The 27,506-nt window shown below is 41.5% G+C and overlaps 1 protein-coding gene across 1 annotated transcript in view; it reads left to right on the top strand.

The window, feature by feature from the left end:
- Positions 1 to 26,691, top strand: part of LOC117738643 (xylosyltransferase 1-like) — a 75,470-nt gene extending 48,779 nt beyond the window's left edge. The window contains exons 5-11 of the mRNA XM_034544639.1: positions 5,212 to 5,292; positions 6,804 to 7,020; positions 7,377 to 7,553; positions 10,321 to 10,586; positions 15,243 to 15,441; positions 20,177 to 20,510; positions 23,627 to 26,691. Coding sequence (XP_034400530.1) covers positions 5,212 to 5,292; positions 6,804 to 7,020; positions 7,377 to 7,553; positions 10,321 to 10,586; positions 15,243 to 15,441; positions 20,177 to 20,510; positions 23,627 to 23,949 — 1,597 coding nt within the window. The 3' untranslated portion in view covers positions 23,950 to 26,691. The remainder of the gene's footprint in view (positions 1 to 5,211; positions 5,293 to 6,803; positions 7,021 to 7,376; positions 7,554 to 10,320; positions 10,587 to 15,242; positions 15,442 to 20,176; positions 20,511 to 23,626) is intronic.
- Positions 26,692 to 27,506: the final 815 nt, after the last annotated feature.

Below are 27,506 nucleotides of genomic sequence, written 5' to 3' on the forward strand. Positions count from 1 at the left end.
AGAAGGAAATAAAGTGAGGTGAAGGTTCAACCATCTGCAGTAATATAGGGGACAAAAGGCGTGCACCAGGCGTGCACAACAATAGTAGCCGCTCTCAGCCGATACGGAAGAAATTCAATACAAACTGGTCTGAGCTCCTGCGGTTAACCGTGAGCTTTAAATAGCGTCACTCCAAACCAAACAGATCAATGAAGTAGAACCTCTGCTTTTCTCAAACACTATTTGTTCACACCTTCTCTTCCCTGCTTCCTTGCTTACACTCCATTGAATAGGTTACATGGTGAACAGATCACAATTTAATTGCCCAGGGTCAATACCTATTGACTTCCCAGGCCGGCTGTGTACCGTACAGTCCGAAAGTCATCTCTCTACTCCAAAACATCTCCCTTAAGAGGCTGTAAAAGGTAATTAAAGCCACAAAGTCTACGTGAACTGGACATGAAGTCATGGAAATAGCCTACTGCAGGAACATTTTTGTGACTTGTACTTTTTTTTATGTGAGTTTATAGTCCTCCTGGGAGTTCAGGGTCTGCTGGGCTTTTGATGAAGCTCTGCAGCAGCCAATTAAAATCCTCCTATTAAGGAAAGAGTTATCTCTTCTGCGCAGCCAGATGTCCACCAGTTGAATTTAGACAAGCTGTAATGGCCACTGGGTAAAAAGAAGCTGGATCTGATGTCTCCACAGCTGGAGCTAAGATGCAGGGGCGAAGTTGGATTTTGTTCATCGACGGGTTCTGTCTAGTTGTGTTTGCTTGTTTTTTCCCATATCGATGAACGCTCTTTGTCCGTGTTTGTGTGGCTGTGTATTTGAACCAGCGTGCGCACGCCTGAGTTTATGTCTGCATAGTTTAATATATCTCAGCACCTGCCTGTGTACATGTGTGCATATTTATCCTATCTGTACGCCTGTCTGTATGTCTGTCATGACATGATTAAAGGTATTTACGAGTGCATGCATTAGGACACTGTTTTCTTCTCCGTCTTTAGCCTACTCATTTGCATGAGGGTGATGTTGTTGAGAAAAGGCTGACAGTGGAGGTTTTAAGCCCCATCTGTTGGGAAACGAAACGATTGATGGAGCGAAGAGGGAGCCGAGAGGCAGAAATGACAGGGAGTGGCGAGGGAGCGAGAATAAGCAGCTAGGGAAGTGGAACAAGAGGGAACTGCATGTTTTGGATCCATGCAATATGGAAATATGGAAATGGCAATCTTGCTTAGCAAGTGCATTTGTAACCACAGCTTGCATTTGACAAAGTCTGCTCACTGCGTATTTTCAGTTGAACTTGCCAATGTGGTCCTTTTTAAGTGGCAGGCCTGTGCTCAGACCCCCGTGAGAGGGAACATCCGTGCTACTTGAGTGTCCTTAAGCAAGAAAACGAAACCCATTCAGCTGTTTTGTCGCTGATAATCCTCTCTGATTTCTTTGGGAAAGGAATGGGTCGGAAAGAGACATTCCCCCTCAGAAATAAACACCTCAGCATTACATTATCATTATGGACTTACTATAGCGCACTACGGCGCAGAAAAACATGTTGGTTTAAGCAGATGCCTGCAAATACAACCATGTGTTAAGCTGCCAGTGTGCTTCATCAGAACTGCGTGTCGGATGGTCGTATGACTTCGGAAAACCACTGCTCCCACAGCAGACCTTACTATCCAAAAGCTGCCGTTAACGACAATTTCACTCGTGATTCAGCTGACTTTTAGTCTACTGAAAATATGTGTTGTGAATCTGCACTCGTCTTTTGTTAATGTAGCTTCAAGTACAATATTTCTGGTCACTTTCCGAATGGCACTTGTTTTGCCTTGCTGACCCTACTGCGGCTTTCCTGCCCCATTGCCCTGACTACTGCTGTTGTTATCAGTGGGATTGGAGACAAGCATTATTTCCCCACTAATTCCCTGATAATGTCTGTCCTGCCGCATGGATGGCTCTCAAAGGCAAACCCAGAGCCCCTCACACCAGCAGAGGGGCTGGGAGATATGCCCTGTGTGTGTGTGTGTGTGCGTGTGTGTGTGTGTGTGTGTGTGTGTGTGTGTGTGTGTGTGTGTGTGTGTGTGTGTGTGTGTGTGTGTGTGTGTGTGTGTGTGTGTGTGTGTGTGTGTGTGTGTGTGTGTGTGTGTGTGTGTTTGTGTGTGTGTGTGTGTCCATAGGCCAGAGGATGAGTTACATGCTTGCTTTGTCAAAGTACAACCCTCTTTCCCAGCTTTTATCTACACAGCCCTTGCTTTTACCTTTTTTTTCTATAAAAGCCCTCTTTGTAGACTTTACAGCTGCTTTTAAGAAGTCTGAGCTTTGTGAGACGATGACTGGCTGCAGGCGTCATATCTTCGTATCTCTTCCACTTTGTCATTACTCTCTGTGCAAAAAGTTTTGTCTCCATTTTAGCATTGTTCCATAAGTGATTGGTGTAATTTCCTGTTGTGAAAAAAACATTCATAACCCATTAGAACTAAGGCAACGTGCTAGAAAATGTGTTGCAACACTTTAAAATTAACTTTTTTTTCAGGACAAAGGTGATAAATGTATGATTCATTTCTCTAGTGTTTGAGTGTTGTCAGAGTGTGCGTTCATAACCTGTACTCCACTGGAGTCCCCCCCCTGGAATTATGTATTAAAGTCTGTGTTATAAAAAGACACATTATTGATTTAACTGTAAGACCATGGAAGTAAAACAGTGACATAAATGGCGATGATATACAAAAATGCACATTTTGTCGGTACCACACAGTGGTTTATTGGATGTGTGTGTGTGTGTGTTTGTTACAGTAATGTGTGTGTGTGAATACCACTGTGAGACAGAGCAGCCACAGGGCTGACAGTAAGCAAACTAGACCCAGTGGACGGGGTGACCACTCAGGTGGCAAATCTGGAGCTTGACATGAATTCCCCTCGCTCTGTGTGTGTGCGTGGCTGCGTGCCTACAAGCATTTGTGTGTCTCTGTGCATGTACTTCACATTGTCTGTGTGCATACTTGGTGTGTGTGTGTGTGTTTGTGTCTCTGTGTGTGTCTCTCTACTGTTTGAGTGTTGTCAGAGTGTGTTTTCATAACCTGTACTCCACTGTGTGACATTGTGTGTGTCTGTGTGTGTGTGTGTGTGCGTGTGTGTGTGTGTGCGTGCGTGCGTGCGTGCGTTTGTGTGTGTGTGTGTGTGTGTGTGTGTGGGAAGTCGAGACAGGGAAGACTGCATGTGTCTGTACAGCACATCATCAGTTAGGCTTTATGGCTCAGGACCTCCTAAGATAAGCCCCCCAGGCTGTGAAATTGCTCCTTGAAAAGAAAATGACATTAATATGCGCTTGTCCCTCCCCCCAATGATCCTTGAGCTCTTCACCAGCTCTTTTAGAAAGGCAAGCCAAGCCATCATGAAAAGCTCCTCCACAGATGAGATGTTAGAGCCATTGACTTTGGCATAGCCTGCAGAGCAAAGCTTTTAGCCTGTCTGGCCTGTGTATGAGGGACTAGACTATATGCTCTATAATGTAAGAGCAGCATGAAGTCATTCATCAAAATCATGGACAGCACAATCTTTTGTATAATCCTTAATAGTTTTAATGGCGTGAAGGGGACTGAGGGGCCGACCCTTTGAGACAGCCGAGGTCTTTAAATGGGATTTAAATCCCCAAATGTGAAGTATTTCTCAATAACATTAAAGTCCCCCTCAACTCAAAAATGTGTCATCTGTTTCTTTGTGTTCACCTGAAATCTGACTTTAACATGTGTTGTGATATCACGACTAGTTTGGAGCCAATCCCGATTCGATGTAGAAATGTTAACCGTCTAGTGCACATCCACACAGAATAGACATTTCGGTGACATCTTCTGTCTGATAGTTAACTTTTGAAAGTAAAAATATTTGGATATTTCAATGAGGGAGATGGAGTAAATTAGACCAAATTGCAAATGCCAGAGCAAAATGCCTCTGGATGCAATTGGATCGACCCACAAGCTATTAGAGCAACGGAACATGCATGAAGAGATGAGCTGTGACGGCGCAGCATCAATATTTCAGTGAACAAGTGTTGCCGTGTTTTTACTTTACCTGGGAACCAGACAAATCTGCCGACTCGTGGTTTATTCGCTTTAGCAAATGCATTGTAATTTGGTCTGGCGATGTCAGGCCACGCGATAGCTGCTGCGACATCAGCTACAGACATCTTGGTTATTTTTCCGAAAAAGGCTCAATGACGTTCCTCAAAATCATCGTCTCAAACACACACGATATTAGATAACAGTTGGGATTTGGGTGTCAGATCTCAATTTTCTGGAAACATGTCCAAAGTGGAGGGGGACCAGACGTATCTGCAAGATGAAATAAAACATGAGCAGATGTGCCCGGCTCCCATGCAGGGAGGGAATGTAGTCTTAGGAGAACTTTAAATATTTAATTGAACTTTGTTGTGGAAAAACCATATCAGACAAAAGTTAGATTCCAAGCAGAGTCTTTTATCTGTCTTAAAACATGTATGGAGAGGATCCTTAAATGTTTATGAAAAGGTTTGGAACAATCCTTAGTTATTCTATATCAAGAGTTAACTCTCATAAACTCAGCTTAACCATTTTATCAGAACTCATTAAGTTGTAAGTGTTGCTTAACCCTGATTGGTGCGTGATAGTATGAGACATTACGGTTTGCCTTCCGAGCTTCACTCGCTTATAACCAGTGAGAAAAGCAAAGATACTGTAAAAAACAGAGCATCTTTTGCTATTGTAATATGATAAAGGACAAGGGAGGACAAGGAAGAAATTAATTCACTAGAAAAAGAGATTCAAACTACAAACACAAACTAACTGTCAAGTGTAGAATTATATGATCTGCAACATTAGCTTGTTGATCCAAATTGCACTTGATTGGTTATATTTACTACACACTCTCTCTAAGTTGTAGTCATTAAAAGTAGTTTAACTTTTTACAGAATGATGAATGAGGGATTTAAATAATATTTTACATATACAAGTAGTTAACATAATACAAGAGTGAACTGAGCAATTAATACAGAGACACAGGATTACAACTTTATTTTCTTTAAATATATATATATCAATGTTTTATTTTAATTTTATAGCAACCAGCAACAGATGGATTAATTTGCATAATGTCCCTCCAAAGCTCACATTGTACTTTTAACGTGTAGTGTACTGCAGGATCAATCTTCCAGCTTGGTGTTGTGTTCCCTCTCAAAAGTAAGCCATTTTCTTCCATTTCAGGACCAACAACCAGCTGGTGGCCTTCCTGTCCAAATACAGAGACATGAACTTCATCAAGTCCCACGGCAGGGACAACGCCAGGTGATATGCCCGTTTTACTAACTTCATGTTAATCCCCCCCACCCCCCACCCCTCCCCCACACACACAACACTGCAACCTTTCTCTTCCTCTCTGGCTCACTCTCTATGCTTGTCTCTCTTACTTACACACACCAGCACCTACGTGTACACACAGTGCGCTCCTGCCAGCACGGCGTGGTCACTGAATCATAATACAATTAGCTCCCATCTGTGGCTTCATTAATTAACCTCCTTGGTGGGGTGAGCTGGCGAGGTCGCTGACAGAACGACCTTTTCCTCCTGCCTCTACCCGACCGCCCTCTACTTTCTGCCTTGTCACACCCCCGCGAAAAAACATTCATCGCCCGACACTGCGGACAAAAATACCCCTGAAACACGTGAAAATAATTTCTAAAAATCCGCCAGCATGGATGCATGAGTCAGCATGACTCAACAGGGCCTTTTTATATTTGCAGCGCAGTATTGTATTCAGTGTTGTTTGATGGGAGGGAAGCTGTTTTGTTCCTGATTTAATTCTGCTTTCAACAACAATAAGGATATTGGTAATCCATTGCTATATGCATATGTGTGGATGGCTAAAACTAATTGAAAAAAATTAAACTAATCTAAAAATGCACGAGTCCATTTCTAAAATGTCAACTGCGCATAATTGCTTGTGTGCACCTGTGAGCCACAAGGTCAACACATCAACAGTGGTTGATGCTGTTCAGGTGACAGAGGGAACAGTCTGACCTGGTTGACCTGAATTTGACTCCCTTCATCTCGCACATGATACGCTCACAGCAGTAAAACCACACATTATGCATGCAAGGTGTCACTCTTCTTGTTGCTGATAGAAGTGTGTGGTGACAAGTGCGAACAACACGTTTCTCATGTCATCTAGGTCCAAGAAAAGAAGACTGTTCTGCTAAAGAAAATAAATGTTTGTATACAAAACTATTGTAATACTAAACTAATCACAATTCATTAACATTATGAATCCTTAATCTCTTTAGGCAGCAGTTGAGTCTACCTGAGTATATTGTTTAATGAGTGCCCTTCTATTTACCAAAGGCAATGGTTAAATAGTCAATAAGTTGCGCACCGTGTCTTTTCCTTGACCTCGGTAGAAACTGCATGAGGTTTTAGGAAAAGACAACTGCGGTCGTCAGGGAATCTGACTGCACTTACATTAGGCTACATATTTATTTATAACACACAATAAAAGCATTTAGAAGGAGCCAATCCCGATTTTCACCCAGATTTTATTACAAGCACTCGAATGTGTGTTATTTACTGAATGAGGATAATGCTCATTAAAGTCAACAAGCACAGCTAAAAAGATTTCAGTTTATAGAAAGTAAAGACAAAAAATGGGGAAAGAAATACAAATGAACAGCTGGTTAATACGCAAGCATCCCTCTAAAGATGAAACATGTAAATTGTGTTCTTAACCTTTTTAAAATATTCTTTTCTGATTAATTGTATTTAGTATTCAGTGCTATATGCATATGTTTGTGTGTGCTCACCAGGTTTATCCGTAAGCAGGGTCTAGATCGTCTGTTCTTTGAGTGCGACACCCACATGTGGAGGCTGGGTGACCGTAAAATCCCAGAAGGCATCTCGGTGGATGGCGGGTCCGACTGGTTCCTTCTCAACCGCATGTTCATCGAATATGTCATCAACTCCAAGGACGACCTGGTCATCAACATGAAGCGCTTCTATGCCTACACTCTGCTGCCAGCCGAGGTAACACACACACACACACACACACACACGCACAGCACGTTCACACTTTCTTTACCTTTGACTGACAAGTGAGCTCTGCTTTGTACTTTTGCTGCATCCCTTATGGAAACAGTATTCACTGTTTGCTTTTCATAGCCGTGTTTGATGTGCATGCAAAAAAGAACTCGGAGGCAGATATGAAATCACAAATGCTCTCTTTTGGGTAATTGGATGTTTATCATGAGTTACTGTGAATCTCCAGTCTACTCTATTTACTCTCTGCGAATTTAGTGGTGTAAAAAAATAAAAGATATATCATTTTCTAATTTGGTCTTTCCGTCTCCCTCTGACTACCTGTCCTATTTCTCAATATCCAGTCGTTCTTCCACACGGTGCTGGAGAACAGCGCCCACTGTGAGAGCATGGTGGATAACAACCTGCGCATCACCAACTGGAACCGCAAACTGGGCTGTAAGTGCCAGTACAAGCACATCGTCGACTGGTGTGGATGCTCCCCGAATGACTTCAAACCTGCAGACTTCCACCGCTTCCAGGTAATGATACCACACAACACTAAAGTGGAGAAAATCTCGTTTGGCTTGGCTACCCTCTATGATCAATCAAGAAGCCAAGAGCTAGTGGCACTGGTAGGTCAGGGGCCATATTTTTTAAGGGTCACACTTTTCTTTTTCTCAAAAATAATGATCTAAATTGAAATCCATACTGAAGGGTTTGGAGGGACAAACGAATGCTGAGGGTGGTACTGACCATTTTCAAATTACTTTGTGTCCTTTAAATTGTTCATGTTTAGAAAAGAAGTTAATTGCTCTTTTGTTGCATAATACCAGGGGCAAAGTCCCAGATAAACTTGTGGCGCAGGTTGAATATCTCTTTGAAATATTAGCAAGAAAGCCATCGCACAGAAATAGCTGCAAGGAAACCATCCAACCAAGGACAATTGGACAGCAATAGCAAGTGAAACTGTGTGAAGAAAGAGGTATGTGCAACAAGGAAAGATAAAGTAAAGGATTTTTACTTTTTTAATACTAATTATTATTAATTTACCTTTGAGTAGTTTGATAAATACAGACCCTGGGCTTAACTCAGATAAAAGGCCATATCTTCCAACGATTGACAATCAGAGAGATCATATAAACATACCAACATAAAACAAATTGAAATGAAAAGTATTTAACTGGGATATCAGTCGCAGTCGATCTTTAAATTAACTGGCCTCAAGGTGTGTCCTCCCACCCCTTTCACAATCAATGTGTGCAAAATTATGTCTCGATTATTATGACCCTGAGAGGGGAAAAAATGAATAGTAATTAGATCCTCTTTGTCTGAGTATGAGGGGAGAGGAGAGTTAGTTCTCTTTTCAAAATGAAAGTGAATAAGTGTCAGTGACTCCAGGACCCCAGAGAAAGTCAGTATCACACTTTGACTTTTCATGTGCTCCTAAAAAGTAAAAGCTGCAGTACAAAGTGAAAACACTCTGCCACAGTTAAATATCACTTTGAGTCTCATCCTTTAAGTGCTTTGACTCACTTTGTCTCTCTGTCCTTCACTTACCAGTCAAAGCCGGCCTCAGTTCTCTCTTTGCCAGACCTGTCTGCCGTCTGTCTCGCCTAAGTCTCTGGCAGTCCAGTGCCAACACATTACCCGATGTCCTTGGCACTGCCAAAGTGTCTGGTTGGCACCCCGGTATCAGTGAAGTCCAACCTTGGGAACAAAAGCCAGCCAGGCCTCGGTATTAATAGGACTCAATATCCCATTGAGCACACAATCCGAGTTTCCCTTTGAACCTTAACACTGGGGAAGATGCAGACAAGTTAAACCCTTTGGTTTGCAGGTGAGAAGATTAACTCAAGGTAAAACTGTAGAGTTCCTCGGCGTAGTGGGTTTGAAGCGCTCACCAGTGGAGAGGTTGTTCTGGAGAAGGAGAGTGGGGATGTGTCTTTTGTCTCAGAACATCATTGTTTAGTAATGCGTTTCAGAGTGAGGTGCATGTTGGAAGCGTGTTGGATAGACGGGCTGTGACAGGTTGGTCCTTTCAGCTGATTGCACCGAGGGCGTGTCAGAACACACACAATCTGGGAAATGTGTAAAAACTAAAGCCTCCCTCCCTTCATGTTTCATTTGATATCCGTGGCAGATCACAGAGAGTTAATGCATCATCTGGTCCAACGTAGAAACATCTCACAGTCATCTCTCTGGCAGGAAAAAAGAGTGTACTAGATTAGGTCTCCCTTTTTTTCGTGGGTAGCACCGAGGTGTTTGGTGCTGGGTAACAGTATCGGCAAATAGTTTTGTGTCTGGGACTGAAAAGATGTCTTTGTGAAAAGGCCAAGCTGTGTAGGCAGCAGATTGTATGATGCACCATCAACCACATAAGCAACAGTGTGGCAGGGACAGATAGGGTGAGAAAGACATAGGTGGAGTGTGGGAAGTCAGACAGAGCCACAAATACGAGGAATTGTTGAGAAAAGAGATGATGAATGGATGGATAAACACAGAAAAGGGAATGTGGCAGTACTGATGCATATGTCATTGCATCATTTGTGCCTCCAAGGACATGTAAGACAGGCGTTCCTCTTTTCTTAAAGGTGAACTGACCAATTTTGCAGTTTATGGGTCTTGGAAGGTACAAACTTACTTATTATGTGGAAAAAATCAATGTATAAAATCTTTTGTGGCTCCAGAGGGAGCTGTGAGAAGTCTGATGAATTGCCTCCAAGTGTTGTTGTGGGTAATATCGGCACCAGGTTTTGACAAGAAGGAAGAATGCGTGGAATAAAACAGACAATATCGCCGATTGTGCTGCATCAATTTTGAACTTTCTTTTTTTTGTGAGTCTGATAATGTTATAGAGTCGAAATGCTAAATCTATAGAGTACACTAAATTTCCCCCTGGGGATGAATAAAGTAATATCCTATCCTATCCTATCCTACTCGTTTAACCACCTCACGACCCCTCAAATGTATCATGTAAGCCTTTGTGGGAACCACTGACAGAGAACACAAGATGTTATGCATATAGAGCATTTGTTCTGTAAAATAATTCAAAAGAGAGACTGAGTCATTTTTATTTAATTTATGTATTATTTAATTCACATATCCATATAGGAAAGATGTACCACCTCGACTGTACCTTCTGTTTTTTCTTTCTGCCCACATACCACATACATCTAATACATATTCGTTTCCCTGCCATCCTGGCACGCCACCATATCCTAATCTTCTCCTTTTTTCCCCTCTTTATATCTTCTTTATGTTCCCCTCCCTCCTTCCCTCCTTCCTTCCTTCCCTCTACCTCTGCAGCAAACGGTGCGGCCCACCTTCTTTGCCAGGAAGTTTGAAGCCAGCGTGAACCAGGAGATAGTGAACCAGCTGGACGCCTACCTGTTTGGACCGTTTCCCCAGGGAACGCAGAGCATAAAGTCGTACTGGGAGAACGTCTACGACGAGCCAGACGGTGTCGCCAGCCTGTCGGACACGCAGCTCACGTACTTCCACTCCTTCTCACGGCTGGGCCTGGCCAGAGCTGCCGCCTCGCTGCAGGGAAACCCAAAAGATCACAGCTGCAGGTTAGTCTCATAAACACATTCACCTATACAAATACCTTTTCGCTCATCACGGCATCCTGGCACACCTGCACCGACATCAAAAGGTGCACTTCAGTTACATTTCCCTCTCAAAAGCCTGCCACACCCATGTTTATGAAAAACCACAACTGACTGTACATAAAAGACGCTTGTGTCGGTGCATTGTCCCTGTCTGGGATCACATGTTTTGGTAATAGGATAACAATGAATAGCAGCTGGGAACTCCGGGGTAAGGCAATTTTGTAACACGATATGACTCTTTGTCAATTAATGCCAGAGATAATGAGGCAACATGGGTCAAAGCATTGAAAGCTGTCTCTACAGTCCAGTTTGTTATGAGTGTAAATGTATGAATTCCAGTGCTATTAACATACAGTGTGCAGTTAAAGTGAAAAGGGAAATGTGTTATATTTAATGGCCAAATAAAACCTTTAGGCCTCAAGTCTCTAAGTACGGGTTTTCAACAGTATATGTTTTCAGTAGCATCTGGTGTAGGAGCAATGTAGGTTAACTTTCTTTTAGTTGATTTCCACAGCAATGAAACCCTGACACAAGGTGAATAAAACTGGCAAATTTGATATCCTGGCATCTTACCTCGAAACAAAAGATAAAACAACAAACATGACACCTACGATAGCAGCAAACATTAAGATGGCATCTTTATTCTCATCTTAATGACATCAATAAACCCCCCCACATGAGACAGGATAATGTAAAACACAGCATGAAGGAAAGCAGTTGTTCTAACAGTGTATTGATACACACTGTGATCGGACCTGCTGTAGTTTTTGTAGTTTTTGTTGGTCATCAGGAAAGTTTCACAAGTCATCAGGTAAACTGACTGGTAGCGTATTCGAGTGCAACATCACTTGCTGTTGTAGAGATACTGCTGTTAGTGTGATGTTTGCTTACTCTCCCCTCCCCCCCTATGCCGCTGCATTGTGGGTGTTCTGTAAAGTCCTACAGCTAAAGCCAAGCAGAGAAAGGAAGCATGTTTTCCATCTGTCAAACCTCAAAGCCATCTATTGGCTACAGCTGTTTCTACCCATACATCTGTTGGAGAAGGTGATTATATACATGCATGTGTGTATGGAGGGCTCCAAATCTCTGTCATTGACAGGAAATGGGCTTGTAAGAAGAAGAAAAAACATTTCCTTCAGGTGAAACCCAGTGTGTGTGTGTGTGTGTGTGTGTGTGTGTGTGTGTGTGTGTGTGTGTGTGTGTGTGTGTGTGTGTGTGTGTGTGTGTGTGTGTGTGTGTGTGTGTGTGTGTGTGTGTGTGTGTGTGTGTGTGTGTGTGTGTGTGTGTGTGTGTGTGTGTGTGTGTGTGTGTGTGTGTGTGTGTGTGTGTGTGTGAGAGAGAGTGTTTATGCAAGAGCCTCAAGAGTGATGTTGTTGATGTGTATGCATTTCAATGGGTCGCTTCCTATTAACATATACAAACAAATGTAAGTACCTTATGTGAGTGGGTGTTGTTTCAAGTGTGTAGGTGTATCTGGGCTTCTCTGTGCCAAGGTAGTGTATCCGTGTAACTATATATTAACCAAATGCACATAGATTGAAGTTTCAGCTGTCACATTGAACCTTTTGGGTTAAGTCTCAAGTCATCATATGCAAACTGCAAGTTAGGATAAAGTCTTTGAGGTCTCAGAAATTCTGCTTGCCGAGCACTTTTAATGGTGTTTTTACAAAGCTGAGTCCACATTCTTGCATTTTATTTGGGATGGAGATAATTGAACACAGATGAGAAGGTGGGTTTATAATAAAAAGAATGATTTAGGTGGTATGTGCCCACTTTTCTGTGATGACCAACTGGACATCAGGACTATAAAAACGTTTATTTACGGTAACCTGCAGCCGTCTGGATGGAATTATTTTGTCTGCCGCACAATAACAAGGATTTTTAACCCATTCCTGAAGTTGCAATTTCTTCTCAGTCTGTGAAGTTATATTGGTAAATATAAAAAGGTACTGTAACTTTGTTAATTCAACTTATTTATTTGGTATTTTGAACACCAAATTTATTATAGCTAAGTCACTAATGAAGAAAACCATTTTGAAATCTGTTTGTGATTCGTCTATTTTATTTATTCACCTTTCCAAAGTTGTCTTCTGGAAACAAGTCAGATGACAATAACAATAATAACAAACAGAAAGCAAAAGGTAAAGAAACAACTTTTTTTCTTTTTCAGTTACTTAGACACAAGGTTGAAAAATACTAAAGGTATCCTTTAATGCATTTGCTTAATTTTTTTTTAATACATGCATTTATATTTTGCCTGTGTTTTACAAAAAGAGCAAGGACAGCAATGTCATCTCTGGCTATCTGGATGAGGAAATACAATCCTAACTTCAGGAACAGGTTGAAAAAGAGTCTTTGGGAATTCTGGAAATACCGTAGTCACCAATAAGTGTAGTTAAACGAGCATTTTACTTTTTTCCAACTGTTAGATATTTATTTTTCTGAAAGGAGGATGATCTCTGACTTGAATGTAACTCAACGTAGCCATGTTATATGTTACATATGCTGCCATATAATATTATAGTGCACATTTTTAAAGGTAGGTTGGTCTATGACGCATTCTGTCATATATTTATCACTGCAGCCATTACTTGGTGGAGGCCATGAACAATACGCTATTCTCATAATGCTTGGTGAAATATACAGACTGCGTGCGTGCTTTTATCTACACAGCCTCCTTGCTTTTACCTGATGTGGCCTTATTTGTGTTTTATTGATCTAGAATTCTACTGATTTAAGTCAGGTAAATCAAATCAAAGTGTGCTTTGAAGTCTAAACTAAGTGACAGCCAACAAGTCCTCACTTTGGTAACATGTGGCCTAGTCTGAGGCTTCAAGTACATCCACATACAGCATGTGTGTGGCCAAATATTTTGCATGCATATGTGCTACCAACAGATGGACGGGTCGGCCTCTGTGTGAGACTGGAGCAAGGGAGCGGAAAGGGCCGCAGTGAGGGATTTGTCTCTTTTAGTAGCCCGCTGGGACTCGATTGAAGCGACTGTGAGCTAAACGCCTAAAAGGACCTTCTGTGTAGGCTACGCCTGACCCTTTCTCACTGTCTCTCAGCGTCTTCTGTCTTTTGGGAAAGACAGAAGATATGAGAGCAGAGGGACAGAGAGAAGGATAAGATAGGAGAGGAGCAAAGAGGGAAAGGCAGATGAGAAAATAGCAAAGTGGGGAAAGGGAGACAGACAGAAGGAAAGGGAGCAGGAGGGGAGGGAGTGTGCTCTGCGGTCCTTGTGGGTGTAAATATTTGCTGTTCTGCTTGTCAGGGTAGCATTTACCAGGACGGGTTGACTCCTGGTCCTTTAGTGGAATACTGATGAGGCCATGGGCACTGGGGAGCACGGAGGGACAGTGTGTGTGTTAATCTGTGCGTGTGCGTGTGTGTGTGTGCAAAGGAGGGAATATAAAGACAAATTCAGGGAAGCAGAAGAAGGGAAGGATGAGAAATCTGGGCGTGAAGGAGTCAGGATGTGCGCAGAGAGCAGCTGCAGAGCGTTGTCCAGCAGTGCGCACCCTGGCCCCTTTTTTGTTTTTGCAGAAGTCACTCGGGCTAGCTGCCCCAAGGGCCGACCCTCTGCCACGTATGAAGCGACACGCAAACAAACAACAGACTAATCAGAGGGGCAAGACCTTCATTCAGCTTCAGTTGACTGGATTGACCCAGTTCAACTTTGTTTCCGCAGACTTGTAATGTGTTCAGTGGGATTTTCTGTGTTTTCAGAACTCTGAATAATCTAAGTCTGCTGCCAATATGGCCCATGACTATTCTGTAATTTTCTGTAGCCAGCAGAACGTTGTGGTCTCAACTGGCACATGTCTTCTTTAACCATCATTTCCACTTAGGAACCAGAGCACATGTTGAAGCACGCGGCACACAGTAAAGGAAAAATGTGCACAGGAGAAGTTTGTTATTTACATACGTGGCAGTACTTGGGCTTCAATAAACCTTTCACTTGTCTATTACTTATCTTTAAGAAGTGGAAGTAGTCACTGTCCATTGGTTTGTGGGCCACAGTTTATAAGCCTCGAGTTCAGCATTTTGGCCTTCGCCATCTTCTTTTTTTTTGACCGTTGCCATATTTGTCTTTTGCAAACAAATTATACGAGCGGTTGGAGCTAAGTACAACCAAACGCTGAATAAGACATTTTAGTTGAACCAACAGGTAACAATTAACTTTCATGAACTAAAAACCCCACTGTGAAAGGGTTAAAACACAACGACTCCCAGACTAGATAACACTGGATTCAACCTTTTAATCGCAAGGTCGCACACCTTATAGCATACCCTGCTGTATCATTTGTGTTGGCATTGCAACCAATAAGTAAATGCTCAATGGGAATTATCAGCCTGGTCGACATATGTCTTTGACCAATTGATTTCCTGTTAAAGGTAATGGAATTAATTTCCAACATGTCACACAATCACAGAGCACATTGACTCCCCACTAATCTCACTGCTAGGCGCCATTAGCATCCAGACACATTGACATGTCCAAGGCTGGTTCTTTCCAGCTCCTCTTACACCATTGGCCCTAAAAAGCGGCACAGAGTGTAAGTCTGCACGTAACAGGTTTGCTAATGGATCCTTGCTCTCTCTATGGTGGGCCAGGTACTTCCCCATGGGCCATCCGGTGTCGGTGCAACTCTACTTCCAGTCAGACCAGTTCCAGGGCTACCTGGTGAAGCACCATGCCACCAATCTGGCAACTAGCAAGCTGGAAACCATGGAGACCTGGGTGGCACCCAAGAAGAACTTCAAGCTAACCGCCCCTCTGAGCAGCACATTCAGCAGGTTGCAGTTTGCAGAGGTGAGTTGTTATATTGGCCTTCATGATGGAGTGTTTAGCATGAGTCACAAAACAGTCAGTTGGCCATTGCCAATGTCAGGAAATTAGTTCCATTAAAAGTCAAAGCACCACATAGGAAACACACACAGCTCTTCATCATATAATTAGAGACAAAATGTACAGCTCATTGCCACGGTGGCCTTATAATCATTGCTATGGCGACCTTGCCAAGACTCATAGCAGCGCATCCCCGACACAATTAAACCGGTGCCTGTAATGGCCTTGTAAAATGTAAATTGATTGAATTCATCCAGGTTTATAGGGATGAGCGCTTCATGTGCTGTTTATTTGTTGTTTCCTAATAGAACGTCTTCTCACCTTCACACTGGAATGCTTCCCTTGATTGTCTTGTTATGTTAATCTGTGTTTCTGTTTACCACAACGCGTGTTTAGGATACAGCAGCTCGGCTGTGATGTGACAGCAGCAGAGTGCCTTTTTTAAAAGGGACAACATTTACTGAGTGAATGTAAACTGACCTTTTATTTTTCTCTGGTTTATCACACACAGTTTTGTAGGAGGCAGAAATGCCATTGAACTTGTGACTGAATTTGTTTGTGCTTGTGAATCATACTTGCACACCTGGATACACCTTGACACTGTTTGACCTCTACTAGTGGTCTCGAACCAGACAGCCAGTCGCCATGCGGGTCCCTCTCACTAAGCCCTATATATGTGTTGAGCCTATGAAACCGTGAGTGACAGACAAGTGATGTGGGCTGTGGCTTTTATCTGGTTGCTCAGCCTCAGAAAACATTCACTGTCTGGCACTGCGCAGTGGCTGCCAGTCAGTCAGTTTGTCCATCTGTCATTCAAAACAAGAGCAGAAAGGGCGTGAATAAGACAGCACGGCGTAACAGCAGTAACTCTCCGCTTTTTGTCAACTTAGCAGATATGACCCATTATAGTGCAGCTATACACTTGAGTTTGCTAGATAAACCATATGGTTGGCTTAACAATGTGTTCCCTGTCCTCCTTTAGATATAAAGGAAGACAGATATGTCTTTCTTTTCACTCCTCAACTGCCGCCTGTCAGCTGCCTTTTATAGGCCTTTTTACAGCATGATTTAGTGGAGGACCACTTACAGCCCACACAGTTAAAATTAGCATTTCACCTCAAATCAGACTGACATATAGAGAGGTATATTACTCTTTGTTGGACAAATCTTTTACAATAGAATGACTGACTTTGACTGATGGCTTAGCCTTGTTCTACCACAGTGTATATACACACATCAGGAACAAACAATGAACAACCTACAGCCTCGAACATTATGAACAAATTTAATGTCTGATAGAGTTTTAAAAATATTGACATTATGAGCTTCAAAATGGTCCAAAACTATTGTATTGGATATTGCTGGGTCTTCCTGTAATTTTGTGTGACTGCTTCCTGTCGGTTCTACAAGAAGACAATTGTTGATTAGAATATCATTTCTAAGGTTAGGCCATGCTAGCTGTTTCCCCATGTGTACAGTCTTTATGCTAAGCTAAGCTAACCAGCTGCTGACTGTTCCGCAGCGTCATACTGTAGCTATCGTAGAAGACAGCATAGTGCTATGGCTCTTCTCAACTCTCTGCATGAAAGCGACTAACGAAACTTCCCAAAATGTCAAACTATTTATTTAAGTCAGTTTTGATGCATCACAGAAAATGTCCTGTTCTCTGTCTTGGACTCTCTGTTCTCCACTCTTCTCATCCCTCATTGCTCCGCAGTGTGTCTTTATTAGCAAGCTTCCAGCCATCTTGCCCATTGTTTCTCAGTAGTGCAAAACGTGTCCCAGGGGAGACCTCTAGTGCTGCTCGTGAGCACCTATGTTTGATTACCCTCACAAAAAGTGCCACTAATAACCTTCTGATTAGGGCCCCGTGAGGCATTGGTGCCCTGTGTTTTTTTTGTCCTGTCTTATTTAATTGAATAGTGTGGGCACCGGCAAGCAAGGGGAAAAGGTTTTCAGGGTTGCCGGGTCAGAAGGAAGAAATGGATTCGAGGTGGATTATGAGACGGGAGCATTTTATGTTTTCTATTAAATCAGGGAGGGAATTTAGCAGAGCATGAAATAAGTAATATGGGTACTCGACGGGAATGATGAGGCATATGTGGAGAAACCTTAAACGTATAATGTATGGGCCATTGTGAGATATGAGTTTCTCTTTCTGTTTGTCAGGTCTAAAGAAGACTAGAAAACGTTTGTCAAATCTGCTGAAATTAACAGCGGTTGTCGGTAAGTGCATGTTGTGAATGGAAAATACGAGTTCTTGATTCAAGTGAGTAAAGAGGTTGAGTAAAGACGAAAGAAGAGACATGGTGGTAACTACAAAAAAGGGGTAGAGGTCGCAATGAGATCAGCATTTCTTGATTCTCCTAAGTGTAGCTATAAGTGAAAGAAGTTCATAAGCCTCCCACTTGGTGAACGGTCATGAGGCTCAGTTGGGTGTTGATCTTAAGACAAAGCTTATATTATTGGTTCGAAGAGGCAACGGACAGGTTGAGTGTGGAGGTCATCGTAAACTGAAATGGTTCACAAATTAATCCCTGTTTGACCTACTGTCCTACTGGAAGATAGGATGTCTTGCTACTGGTGGCTTTGTGTATATAACATGCAGATATACCTTAATTTGAATCACCAAGAGAGTGATACCGTAGACACTGAAAAGAATTGCAACATTTAAGGCAATACACTCTGTGAATGTAGTTTCTTCAAACTTTTAGCTGACTTGAAAACAAAGCTGTGTATTTGCGTGGGCATGAGGACCTGAAGCTCTCGGCATAGAAACACAATAGGCCAATGCAGTACAGAGTATTTGTATTTTACACTTTGTTTAGTAGGAAGTGCCTTCTTCTGCCCAGTATGTATGTGGTAAATAGGGTAAGGGTTGAGCTTAATGTTAACATGTGTGTACATACGTACACAACTCTAACTTTAGTCTGCCTCCTGCAGGCTTTGCGCCCAGTGGATTACAGTGAGATTCCTCTGTCAATACTTCCTTAATTTCTTTCTGGGGCTCACAGCGAGAGTGCTGCCAATCAATCAGGGATTGAGTGTGTGCCAGCGAGTCAACCTTGTATGAAGTAATGAGCTACAGAGGTGCCAGACAAGAGAGTTGATTAGTAGTTTAAAGAGAAAAGAACCAAGGTCCAAGGGGCAAAAATGGCAGAGGTCAGTCCAATAATTGAGATGAAAGTGAGGTGTCTTTTACAGATGGCAAAGAACCCCCCCCCCCCCCCCCCCCCCCTCACACACTGTCTAATTTATCCATGTTATGCCTATTTACGTATACTGAACATCGCAATCTCAATTCTCAAAGGATGATGATGAGATGAGTCTGTTCCAGTCAGCCATTGATCGTCCAGCAGGGTCATGCTTTGTTAATCAGCTACTATTTTAAGGACGAGCGCTTCCTAAAGCCGCTATCCCTCTCACATTTCTGCCAACACCCAAGACATCTTTACAATCTCTGCAATCCAACACACAGATCACACCTCTTCAATTACAGTCTTGACCACAATGAAGAAATGAAATGCAATTAGCTGTACTTGTGTATTTATCCTGTTTTTGTTCTTTTTTTTCCTTTATTTTGTTACAATTCAAGAATCTTTTTGGAGTGAGAGAATCTCACCCTCTATTGTCAGATCATAAGTTCAAAATACATGTCCTATAAATCTAAATTAAAAGTTAATTCGAACAAACGTACTAATGTATGTTAAATGTTAATTATGTAAGCTTACTGGACATCATAATAATCTTAAATTGGCTCTATGTTTCACTGGCAGTCCTCCAGTGTGCGGCAGGCTGGCAGCTATTTCCATGTTCTGCAGCCAGAGGCACTGTGTGTCTCATAATTCACCAGAGATATATTTGACTTTGTGCTATCTCTCACATTTTTATATTGAGTGTATTCATCTCAAAATTGTCATAGAGAATGCAGCATTCGTTGTCTTTGTTGCACTAAAACCTTACTTTTACAGACGTTTGCTCCCCAGACACCTTGTTTTCTGTCTAAAGGCTGTGTCTGCATATAATATCACTATGTACAGTGTCGTCCTCTGTTTGGGTTTTTTCACTGATGTCAGGTTGCAATCCTCTCCACTGCAGTTTATGTTAAAAAATAAATGCTGCTCACACCAGATCCTGCTGTTCATTGCCTTCCTTCTCTCTTTCTGTCGCTCTGAAATGTGTTCGGAGAGCAAACAGGCATGCATTTGATTTTCACCCCAAGGGGATACGGTTGGGGTCTAGTCATATGCCTTCCTCTGCCTCTCATGTTGCTTGTCAAAGATACACTCAGACATTCAGTACCAGCGACTGTGGACAAATGGACTGACACAAGCAGGATGAAACAATCAGGCTTGTCAGCTTCTGCACATTATAACATTACATAACAGCTGTGTGGAGGGATGGTTGGTGTTGCTGTTTGATTACAAAATGCATGCTGAAGATTATTTTCCATGATAACTCAGTGCAGATATTGGTTTTCCTAATAGTAAAATAAAATGGCGATGCATGCACAGAGGATGTTACTTATTTATGTTCACTTGCACATGCAGCAGCAGGAGTTCATTTATATACACTCATCTCTTGCGCTTTTTGCTGTTGCTCCTCTCCTTGTCTTTATTCTTACCTCATTCTGTCACTCACTCTTGTCTTCCAGTTTTCTCTCCCTCTAAATTCCCATTTTCTCCTTTTGCGCCGGCAGATCGGTGCTGAGTGGGATGCCAAAGAACGTTTGTTTAGAAACTTGGGTGGCCTGTTGGGCCCCATGGACGAGACGATGGGCATGCAGAAGTGGAGCAAGGGCCCCAACGTCACCGTCACAGTCGTGTGGATCGACCCCACCAACGTCATCGCGGCCACCTACGACATTCTGATCGACGCCAGCGCCGAGTTCACCCACTACCGCCCGCCGCTCAACCAGCCTCTGCGGCCCGGTCTGTGGAGCGTCCGCATCCTGCACCACTGGAGCCCTGTGGCTGAGATGCACTTCCTTATTGCCCCGTTGGCCTATAACAAGCACCAGCCCATACGACAAGGTGAGAGAGAGGTTCAAACAGCCTCTCATGAAGCTTGTTTGTATCAAGCACAAAATTACTATTGATTGTGTTATTTGAACAAATAGTCTTTCGAGACTTATTGCAGTGCTGCGCTTTTCCTCGACAGATAATCATTCATTAAAAAAGCCCTTACACATTTTACGACATGAAATGTAGATTTGGTGGATGCCCCGCAATGCACGGATAAATAAGACCTACACAGTGAAATCCAATACCACAGTCCTGCAATAAAGCCTGTATTTGTGAAGCTTATGACTTTGTTGACACAGAGGAAAACCCAGCTGCAACAGTAAAATGCTGCTACACATTCAGGTATCGGTAATAATAATCCACTATTTGTATATGATAATATAACCTTTGGAGTATTTATATTTTATGTTCTTTACTACTTCTGCTCAGATGCATGTTAGAGAATATATAATGTTGGACATTATACTTCCGTTACAGTTATTAGTATTCCACACAATTCAAAATCTCGGTCTTCTCCAAGTAATGTTTGTCCTAATGAGATGTAAAAGTGTCTTACCTGAACAAAAAGGGGGAAAAGTGGGATAATTTCAGCCTGTTTAAATATAACTGATTTAATTATTTACTCACATTTATTTTTTGAACATTTTTGTTCATTTATATAGGAAATAATCTAATAATATAACTATTTTTTTTGCATTGTGAATACTATGATCTTAATATTTTTGAAAGTTGTACAATAAAAACATTTTACACAGGTGATAATAATCCAATAATATTACCAATAACTATAATTAACGTTGTGAAATTTCTTTTCAGTCAAAACCAACACAGTTTCAAAGAGTGACTTTGCATTTCCTCTGAAGTAAGGAATGTCTGCAGCCACACGTGCACACACACACAGAGACACACACACACAGCCTTGTATTTACAGTGATGCCCTTTCTAATCAAGCCTCTGGGACTCTGCAGACTTTGGTTGTTTGTCATCAAGTCACCCTTAATAACCTTGCGAGCTGCTCATACACAGTAAACAGAATGTTAAACAACAGTGAACTTAGCCCTCCAAAAACAATGACACAATTAAATCAATCAGCCAGCATGGATAAGGGGCACGACTGTGTTGTTATAGTCTGTAAGCAGCCAGTTTGCTCTGAAATCCCCTGAGAGTTGAGACGCAAGCTTTGGCATAATCGTGTCTTTCTCCGTTTAATAATCTCACTGAGCCGTTTTGATGATGAAAAAAAAGCAACAAATAAGGAAACAGCTTTTGTCTTTGACCTGAGTCTCAGCGGGGCATGGGGGGTCTGTTGTGCAACAAGCGTGAGTTAAATATTCATCTCTGGCTTCACGGCTGTTTAGGTTTATAATGCTGGGGATTGCTATTAATGTACTGGTGGAGACTTATGTCACCTCAATACATTTATTTCTATAGTGTTTGAGCTCAGAAATCAGTATGTGTGTCCATAGCAACTACCTGCTATACAGAAATACCAATTGAATGCCATAATTGACCAATCAGAATTTGGTATTGAACAAAGCAGTGTTATATATATATATATATATATATATTTATATATATATATATATATATATATATATATATATATATATATATATATATATATTTACGAAGTATAAATATATATATATATATATTATATGATGTATATTCATGCATGATCAAATTGTTTGCGTTATTAGGATTTCGTGTTTCTTAGCTGATCAGAGTAAAAACAATATTGAGAAAGTGATTGCACACTTAAAGAGTAATCACATACATCTAGAAGTAGCACAATCTTCCTCTTGCTAATGAAAAAACAATTTATGCATAATAAAATGTCAACTCAGCACACTCTGGAGTATTCCTGCTCCAGTCTCACTTGGTCTGGTGTGATCAGCGGCTTTATTTTATCCAATTTTAGGTAGATATTGATGTGTAACTGACATTATTGACTCTAATGTGCTACTGATACAATGCATTTTAGCATGTAACAGATATACAATTGACTTGTTTATCACAAAAGTGTCCGTCTGTTCAGCAAAAGTTAAACAGTCTAACTGTATGTGCATCAGAAAATATTAATAACGTAGATGCCTTGCTATCTTGTGATAAACTGTATTAAAATACTGACTGATGAGGGAGTGGACGCAAGCTCCAATCATATATATGCGTGCTTTCTCTCCCCATTATTACCTTTTGGATTGCACTTTTAGTTCACACACCGTAGAAAATGGCAGTCATTAAGTGTGGTTTATTCCTAAACATATATTTCACATATTTTACAGTTTAAGGATACATAATAAAACAGATCTATAGAGTTTCTACTTTTTAAATGGAGTATAGTCATCATGTCATAATCTTGTGTATGCTTGGCTTACTGTGTGTCGTAATGTGTGCTTTCGTCTTAGCTGTTCCAACCACCCGCCTTTAATTTACTGCCATGTCTGGCACCAGGTTTCCCACCTACATGCAGTGCCAGTAAAACTTTATGATGTGGCCTCCTCTACCCGCATTGGCAGCAGCAAACGCATGCACACACACACACACACATGCACAACCACTTATGCACAACCACACATTTCAATGCACAAAGCAAGCTGGCATGGTATGGACATCGCCTTGCCTTGTGGTGGAGCACCTCATGTCTGACTGCATCTTTTCTGTCACCAGTGCATGAAAAGCACTGATGTCTGCTCAGCCATGCTTAGAAAGGATGGCCCAGTTAGAGTACCAGTGAGGAATTTACAGCTTCAGTGGAGCTCAGGGTGGAGAAAGTGATGCGAGGGGAAGTTGTGTCTACGTTTTCTGTCCTCCTGCCGGGCTTGACCGTCATAGGAAGAAATAATTTGGGCGCGTCTGACTGTTTCCATAAAGTCAGCATTGCAGTGGCTTGACAAACCACATCAAACAATGGAATTTAGGTACTCCAGTCATGAAAATCAATCCAAGTAAATTAGCCGTTTAAGCTTTTCAGACGATAATAAAGTAAATCACGTTCTCTGCTTTGATATTTTACAATATAATCCCCTCTCTTTAATTCTCCGTCTGACCACTAATCATCAACTCTTTACACATCCTCTATCTCCTTCTATGTTCGCTCTTTCTTTCTTCCAATGTCTCTCCAGAGGACACTCTGAAGCAACACAACGGGCCAGCAAAGAACAGCTACATGGAGCAGAGTTTCCATGGCCTCAACCCAGTGCTCAACATCCCTGTCAGCCTGGGATACATGGAGCAGGCCAAGAGGAACGCGGCCCTGACCGGCCCAGAGCTCGAGCGCTGGTTAGACAGCCTGGTGGGCGAGTTGTGGGAGGCGGCCGACGTCTGCGCCGTTGGCCCTACCGCCTGCCCTGTCATGCAGGCCTGCCCCAAGAACCCTTGGAGCTCCCTGAGCCCAGACCCAAAATCCCACCTGGGAACACCACGCGCAGACGGGCGCATCAGGTAGCACCGAGGCCTCCAGCTGGACGGGAGGCCACAGCACAGGAGATTCACTGTTGATTTTTATTTATTTAAGGGGTTTGCTGCAGGTGGAGTAAGGAAAAGTGTTCTTCCCTCCTTCTCGGGTGGAGAAGAAAACAAAAGGAAAAGTGGATTTTTTTGATGAGGTTGGTGAGGGTGTGTGGACAAAAAGCAAGGAGAATGATTTTTAGATCCTCCCACGGGGTTCCTCCTTTTAGGGGATTATGCTGGCTTTGCTATTTCAGTTTCTCAGTGTATTTATTTTTTCTTCTCATGGCTGAGTTTTACTGTGATCAAACGTTGCAATTTTCGAGCATTTATTTTGCTGCTGAATTAAATATGAAGTCAGCTTTCGAAGCCCTGCACGGGTCAGTGGTCATGTGGCACTGGTAGCGGAAAAGTACTGCAAAAAAAAAAGCCTTAGCTTTAAGATCGCCTGGTACTGAACATAAACAAAGTGAGACGATATCTCCACCAAACATTCAAGAAATATTATTTTGATACGACTCAAATGCAGCACCATTCAAAATGTATGGAGAAATTTAAATCACAAATATTTTAGCATTATTAAAGCCAATTCCTTTAAAACTCTCAGATATCAGTAGAATAAATCAGTAACAGCAGCTCAACTTATTTCAGTTCGGTGCCTGATCCTCGAACCATCTGCTGCAGTCACGTTTCGTAAATATAGAAAAAGAGAAATGCAAATACTGAGGCCTTTTAAAAATAATTACACCAATTTGGATTTTCAAATCAATTTAATGTACATGTCATTTTAATGTAGACATTTTAGTGTTCTAAATTGATAAATGCTTACTTTGTGGTTGTTCTGCAAACGTATTTTAAGACTTAACAGTTAGATTAGGTTTATTTTAGTAAAAACCCAGATGTTGCGACCGGCAGAGGACGTCTTAGGTTTTCTTACCAACCTCCCTCAAACTTGAAACAGTTATCTCAAGCTGACCTTAAAATTCTCATCCATGTTTTCAGTGTTTTACTTTATTCCTTTAATTTCAGTGACACTATGTTTTACATAATTAGACAAGAAGTCTAAAAAATGGTGTGAATGAGTGGTGGTGAGTCCATGAGTCGCTATTTATTTATACGTTTATATTAATACTTAATAGTTTTAGTCAGTGACTAAATAACTGCGACGCTGCCTTGGCAGCATGATCAATATTTGTTTTGTAAAGAAAGCTGCCTTTATTTACAAAGGCCAACACCCCAAACTTATACTGTTCCTTTATATGGCCCGCACCTGCGTGTTAGTCAGTGTTGTCCTGTCTGAATAGATCTTCTTGTCTTGGTTTCTTACATGGCTGTTTGCCAAGTACATCACAAGAGAAAGTCACTCTGACCTGTGAGGTCAGAGGTCAGCTATACCGAACAACCTCACCAAACAGCGAAGAGGAACAAAAACGCTCTTCATGACCGACCACGTTGGACAACTTCTGGATCGAAGGAGAAACTGCTTGTTGGTGTTATATGATTCCTGTCAGTTACAGAATGATAGTGAGTGGTCGTGATCTTCATGCTGTGACAATAATGTACAATTTCACGTGAATATTATATTGTGTCTCGATTGCAAAATGCATAATTTATTAAATCAAATTTATCAACATTCAAAGTACCTTTTCTGCCATCAAGACAATCTCTGGACATTTGAGATTACGCTGAGAGTATCTCTGCACCACAACACAACCTAAACAAGGTTCGCTCAAATATTTGTTTTACTCTGAAATAAGTTTCATCTGCAGCCAATAAGGAGTTCAATCTGTGATTGTCAACATTGTTTAGCCACCACACACAAGCTAAGCGAGTGTTTCTGCACAAGCTGATTAAGAGACATTAATGTCCATTAATGTCAAGTTCACCTTGCCTCGCTGTCGGAGGTGTCCTTCCCTCTCACTGTTTAGTTTTTTCGTTTAGTTTTTTCACTGGCCGGCTTCTGCCGCCACCTTTTAACTTACAGTGCCACCATGCTCAGAACAATACTTCACACAATACATATTATTATGTAAGCTCAATGACGGTTTTGGAAGAAGGTAAATTAAATAAATGTAACTCAATGTGGAAGTCCTATTTTGTAACAAAATGAATAACAAATGAAGAAGATGTACATAGGTATTTTGTATTGAAATATTGTTGAAACGTTATTGTACATGTAAATACAGATGTGGTAAAATGACTTTGAATTATTAAGAGTTTTTGAAGGTGTCAATAACTGGGCACAAAGAGTGAATTGATGGTGTTTATTGATCAAAGTACATAACCTGTTTCTGTGTTTTTGGACAGCTGGGACAACAACCGTGTCCTATTTGCCTCTCAGAGAAAATAACATGCCAGATTGTTGTTGTTCTTGCTGGAATGTATTGTTGAGCAACTGTTGCACAAATTTCTCTGAACTGACGTTTCCCCATTGTTTTGTTCTGGGGAGGCTCTGTGTGCCTTAGCTGACTTTTAGAAACCTTCTCTGTCCATTAAAAGAAGAAAAACAACTTTATTTTGTTATTTGTTTTGATCTTATGTGAAGAATACCATGAGTTTGTCGAGTGAGTCACTGGTACTGCAACACCAAAAAAGATGTCTGCTGTTGTATATATCATCAGGCCTTGTGTCTTTATCAGCTTTTATTTTTTATTTTCTTCCCGATGGGGGATTTGTTTTGTTGTACTTGACTGGCTTGTCTTACTTTTCTCTGACTTTTTTTTGGAAATAAAATTATATGGAAAAAAAGCTCATGACTGCTGAGGCATCTTTCTGTTGATGTTATTGTTGCTTTCCAAATATAGTCCAAGTCCATTTAACTGGGTAAGATAATATTCTCGTATTTTTATTTTTAGCGATATTCATATATATTCTTAAGTCAAACTCAAAATATGTGGTTACAAACAAAACTGGCTTTGCGAAAATGGGATTTAAAGGCTTTTTAGGCAGCACACATTTTATTTAATTATCTGTAATTCCTCAGCTGTTTTAGCATTTTTCAGCTCATTGTTTAGTTTTTTTGTGGCCGGCAACTTTTCAGTTTTTTCTGTCCAGCTGCACAGGGCCATTTGCAGCAAGAAAGAGAAAAACTCAAATAAACTTACTGTAAACTCCCTGCTCAGCACCAGACAACAGTCTGACCATTAGCAACTAACTTATGAACATAGTGGCGCATTTATTAGCCAGTCATCTTTCCCAGGAGTTGGTGGAGAGCAAACTCGAGTGAATAACCTTGGGTGGTCAGAAACATAACTCATAACTGAGGTAGTTGAATTGTTAACTGTGGGTACAGCTAGTTGTTTTCCATATGTTTTCCACGAAATTAGCTTCAACAATTGTCGTCTCTCTTCTCACCCAACGCCCACTTCCTAACACAGCTCTTTGTATGTGGCCACAGGGAATTTCAAACCAATGATAACTTCCTTTAAACAGGACAACCCAAGTCATACTATTCACCCATAAATACAGCTATGAAGTGCAGCTACACTTGTTTTTTATTATGGCATCGAACAACATGGTGCTGTTGAGTTATTGACAGCCCTCGATCAGAGGAAC

This window comes from Cyclopterus lumpus, chromosome 1, assembly GCF_009769545.1.
Source record: "Cyclopterus lumpus isolate fCycLum1 chromosome 1, fCycLum1.pri, whole genome shotgun sequence".
NCBI classification, from domain to species: Eukaryota; Metazoa; Chordata; class Actinopteri; order Perciformes; family Cyclopteridae; genus Cyclopterus; species Cyclopterus lumpus.